General features: G+C 41.8%; 1 protein-coding gene across 1 annotated transcript in view; it reads right to left on the reverse strand.

Annotated features, from left to right (window-relative positions):
- LOC112075159 (protein mono-ADP-ribosyltransferase PARP12) overlaps positions 1-4,716 on the reverse strand; it is a 25,418-nt gene that overhangs the window by 7,648 nt on the left and 13,054 nt on the right. Inside the window, exons 4-7 of the mRNA XM_024142191.2 lie at positions 2,763-2,813; positions 2,349-2,475; positions 1,891-2,056; positions 1,663-1,783 (exon numbers count right to left, since the gene is read on the reverse strand). Of these exons, the coding sequence (XP_023997959.2) occupies positions 1,663-1,783; positions 1,891-2,056; positions 2,349-2,475; positions 2,763-2,813 (465 nt within the window). The remainder of the gene's footprint in view (positions 1-1,662; positions 1,784-1,890; positions 2,057-2,348; positions 2,476-2,762; positions 2,814-4,716) is intronic.

Here is a 4,716-nt window from a genome sequence, read left to right on the forward strand (position 1 = left end):
AACCATATTTAGGTAGCCTGTTTTCCCACTTTGAGTTGTGGGTGATTATTTTCTGTTTAGTGTTTGTCGTCACCTTTCAGAACTGTTCGTTTGTCGTGTTGTTGTTTTGTTAGTGTTCATATTTATTAAAGAAACYTATTTATGAATACTTACCAGGCTGCAACTTGGTCCTCCTCTCCTTCTCCAGACGACAATCGTTACACGTGTGCCTTCTTAAAAGTTAATTTGTGGAATTTCTTTCCTTCTTAATGCGTTTGAGCCAATCAGTTGTGTTGTGACCAGTTAGGGATGGTATACACAAGATAGCCCTATTTGGTAAAAGACCAAGTCCATATTATGGCAAGAGCAGCTCAAATTAGCTAAGAGAAATGACAGTCCATCATTACTTTAAGACATGAAGGTCAGTCAATCCAGAAAATGTCAAGAACTTTGAAAGTTTATTCAAGTGCAGCCGCAAAAACCATCAAGCGTTATGATGAAACTGGCTCTCATAAGGACCGCCACAGAAATGGAAGACCCAGAGTTACCTCTGTTGCAGAGGATAAGTTATTTAGAGTTACCAGCCTCAGAAATTGCAGCCCAAATAAATGCTTCACAGAGTTCAAGTAACAGACACATCTCAGCATCAACTGTTGAGAGGAGACTGTGTGAATCAGGCCTTCATGGTCGAATTGCCTCAAAGAAACCYCTACTAAAGGACACCAATAATAAGAAGAGACTTGRTTGGGCCAASAAACACGAGCAATGGACATTAGACCAGTGGAAATCTGTTCTTTGGTCTGGAATCCAAATTGGAGATGTTTTGTTCCAACRGCCGTGTCTTTGTGAGACGCGGTGTGGGTGAACGGATGATTTCTGCATGTGTATTTCCCACTGTAAAGCATGGAGGAGGAGGTGTTATGGTGTGGGTGTGCTTTGCTGGTGACACTGTCTGTGATTTATTTAGAATTCAAGGCACAGTTAACCAGCATGGCTAACACAGCATTCTGCAGCGATACGCCATCCCATCTAGTTTGAGCTTAGTGGGACTATCATTTGTTTTTCAACAGGACAATGACCCAAAACACACCTCCAGGATGTGTAAGGGCTATTTTACCAGYAAGGAGAGTGATGGAGTGCTGCATCAGATGACCTGGCCTCCACAATCCCCTGACCTCAACCAAATTGAGATGGTTTGGGATGAGTCGGACCTCAGAGTGAAGGAAAAGCAGCCAACAAGTGCTCAGCATATGTGGGAACCGCTTCAAGACTGTTGGATAAGCATTCCAGGTGAAGCTGGTTGAGAGAATGCCAAGAGTGTGCAAAGCTGTCATCAAGGCAAAGGGTGGCTATTTGAAGAATTCCAAAATAAAATATATTTTGATTTGTTTAACATTTTTTTGGTTAGTACATGATTATTTCATAGTTTTGATGTCATCACTACTATTCTACACAATGTAGAAAATAGTCAAAATAAAGAAAAACCTTGAATGAGTAGGTGTTCTAAAACTTTTCTAGGAGTAGGTGTTCGAAAAGGTAGTATATAAGAGTAGCCTTTTAGACTCTAACTGTAACTTGTGTTAAGCGCTTATAACTAAAATATATTATTATTATTACTATTACTATTACTATTACAGAAGGTTGCACATGAGAGCTGTTTTTCAATAGTTTGAAATGTGTTACCTCTGAAACTCAGCTCATAAGACTGCTGGCCTGCAGTGAACTTCACCACAGCACTTTGATCCTCCTGGAACCTTTTCTCAAGGTCTTCACTGGTGATGGATGACAATCTGTGCATCTCTTTCTGTGATTTATAGAAAAAAAACTCAAATTCAAGGGGAATAACAGTTTACTATCTCTATTATTGTCCTCATAACACATCAGCCTGTTTGAGTGTTTTACACCACTTACGATGGATGCGTACTGGACCCATTTGCCGTACTCGTCCTCCCAGYACCACACCCACTCTGTGGTGAGTACGTATGTGGGRTTGGTCACAGAGGAAACTGTGGAGAGACGGCGAACATCCCATAATCCGCGGCTCATGGAGTCGAAACGCACACGCTCAGCTCCCTCACTGTGAAGGCATAACAAATGTAAATGGTTAAAAACACTTTTGCTAGTTAAAGGTAGACTCAGSGAAATGACGTTGCCACGAGCAGCACCGCAGATATTGAGATGAGCGAGATGCAGGACAGTCACACACAGTACTAAATCTGCACATGTGCACGGGTTTGCMTCACGCTGTTACAATGTGGAAGCCACGGGACCAAAACAGCGTGGATAGTTGAGGCTTGCGCTCCAACGCTCTTAGTTGTTGCGGAAATTGCTGAGTCTATCTTTAAGTATGACATAACAACATACTATACCTGTGMATCTTAGAAGGGTCACAGAAGTCTCTCTCGAGTGCTTCGTTTTCTGGCAGAGCTGACCAAGTCTGTCCATCGTTCACTTRCCACTTSTAGGGCATTTTGAAGTGGACTCTCGAGCATTTCTCTGAAAGTCATTCATTTGCAGTGAGATGTGATATGTTGCTGAGTATCATTGTTGCACCTGGGTAACAGCCTGATTTGTCCCTGAATTGTGGTTTCACAGGGTTTGTATTGTGTATCTACTGACAACCTTGAAAGTTATAGATAAACTCATATCCGGCCGGCTGCCATATCTTCTTCCTGAGTAAAAATGGGGCAAAGCCCTTGCAGCTGTTCTGCCAAAGCAAACATGGGAAAGCTATSCTCTAGTCACTCTGCCTCCACACACAATATCTCCGTCGTTAAATGTACCTCCTTGTTTGCAGTCCCCCTTGACAAAGAACAGGCAGATCTCATTCCTCACTGTAAATAAACAAATTAACAAACAAACATTTAGTTACATGAAATCAAAGTTGGCAACAGGGTTGGGGTCAATTCCAGTTCACTCATGAAGTAAACCAAATTCCAATTCCACATTTTCCTCACTAGCTAGGTTTCCATCCAAACTATCTGCGCATTTTCCCACCAAAGACGTGTTTCCATCAAATTGACTTGTTGTGMATAAAAGGATGTGCATGATGACATAGTGAACAGAAAAATTACTTTTGCCGTTAAATTCCCATGTACCGAATAATTGGTTTTGCGTTATATAGCGAATGTGCCCCCTCAGGTATTGGCACGTGCGCTCTAGCCACCAGCTCGCAGATACAGTTGTGGGTACAGTCTACATGATGAGATTATTATGGACAAAAGAGCAAGATAATTTTTTACTTGTCAAATGGCAGCCAAGCATTGATGATCATGTCACCAGAATAAAACCCTCAATGTTTATTGGAAAGGAGCATCAAGCTTATCACCTTGCACTTTCACCACCCTGAGAAGTTCATCATAACTTGTTTCATCTGTGGCCTGGTAAACTGCATCCCGAGTCGTAGGGGGAGGACCACACAACATGTCATCCCGTGACTCCAAGTTTACTTCAATATTTGTGAATAAAAGCGTTTCCGCCATTTCTCGCATAATAACTTACGTTGTCCAGCGTATTTTTATGTCGACATTTGGAAAGTTTACCAATACATTTTATTTTTCAGGCCTGTCATGACATTTTTCATCCAACATGTACAGTTGAAGTCGGAAGTTTACGTGCACCTTAGCCAAATACATTTAAACTCAGTTTTTCACAATTGCTGACATTTAATCCTAGTAAAAAATTCCCTGTCTTAGGTCAGTTAGGATCAGCACTTTATTTTAAGAATGTGAAATGTCAGAATAATAGTAGAGATAATGATTTATTTCAGCTTTTATTTCTTTCATCACATTCCCAGTGGGTCAGAAGTTTACATACGCTCAATTAGTATTTGGTAGCAAAATTGTAGACCTCCACAAGTCTGGTTCATCCTTGGGAGCAATTTCCAATGCCTGAACGTACGACGTTCATCTGTACAAACAATAGTACGCAAGTATAAACACCATGGGACTACGCAGCCGTCATACCGCTAAGGAAGGAGACGCGTTCTGTCTCCTAGAGATGAACGTACTGTGGTGCGAAAAGTGCAAATCAATCCCAAAACAACAGCAAAGGACCTTTGTGAAGATGCTGAGGAAACAGGTACAAAAGTATCTATATCCACAGTAAAACAAGTCCTATATCGACATAACCTGAAAGGCCGCTCAGCTAGGAAGAAGCCACTGCTCCAAAACCGCCATAAAAAAGCCAGACTACGGTTTGCACATGGGGACAAAGATCGTACTTTTTTTAAAAATGTCTCTTGGTCTGATGAAACAAAAATAGTACTGTTTGGCCATAATGACCATCATTATGTTTGGAGGGAAAAGGGGGAGGCTTGCAAGCCATAGAACACCTTCCCAACCGTGAAGCACGGAGGTGGCATTATCATGTTGTGGGGTGCTTTGCTGCAGGAAGGACTGGTGCACTTCACAAAATAGATGGCATCATGAGGCAAGGGAAATTATGTGGATATATTGAAGCAACATCTCAAGACATCTGTCAGAAAGTTAAAGCTTGGTCGCAAATGGGTCTTCCAAATGGACAATGACCCCAAGCATAACTTCCAAAGTGTGGCAAAATGGCTTAAGGACAACAAAGTCAAGGTATTAGGAGTGGCCATCACAAAGGCCTGACTTCAATCCTATAGACAATTTGTGGGCAGAACTGAAAAGGTGTGTGTGTGAGCAAGGAGGACCTACAAACCTGACTCAGTCACCAGCCTCTTGCAGAGAATGGGCCAAAATTCACCCAACTTAT

The sequence above is a fragment of the Salvelinus sp. IW2-2015 genome, unplaced genomic scaffold (genome assembly GCF_002910315.2).
Source record: "Salvelinus sp. IW2-2015 unplaced genomic scaffold, ASM291031v2 Un_scaffold3008, whole genome shotgun sequence".
Classification (NCBI taxonomy): Eukaryota; Metazoa; Chordata; class Actinopteri; order Salmoniformes; family Salmonidae; genus Salvelinus; species Salvelinus sp. IW2-2015.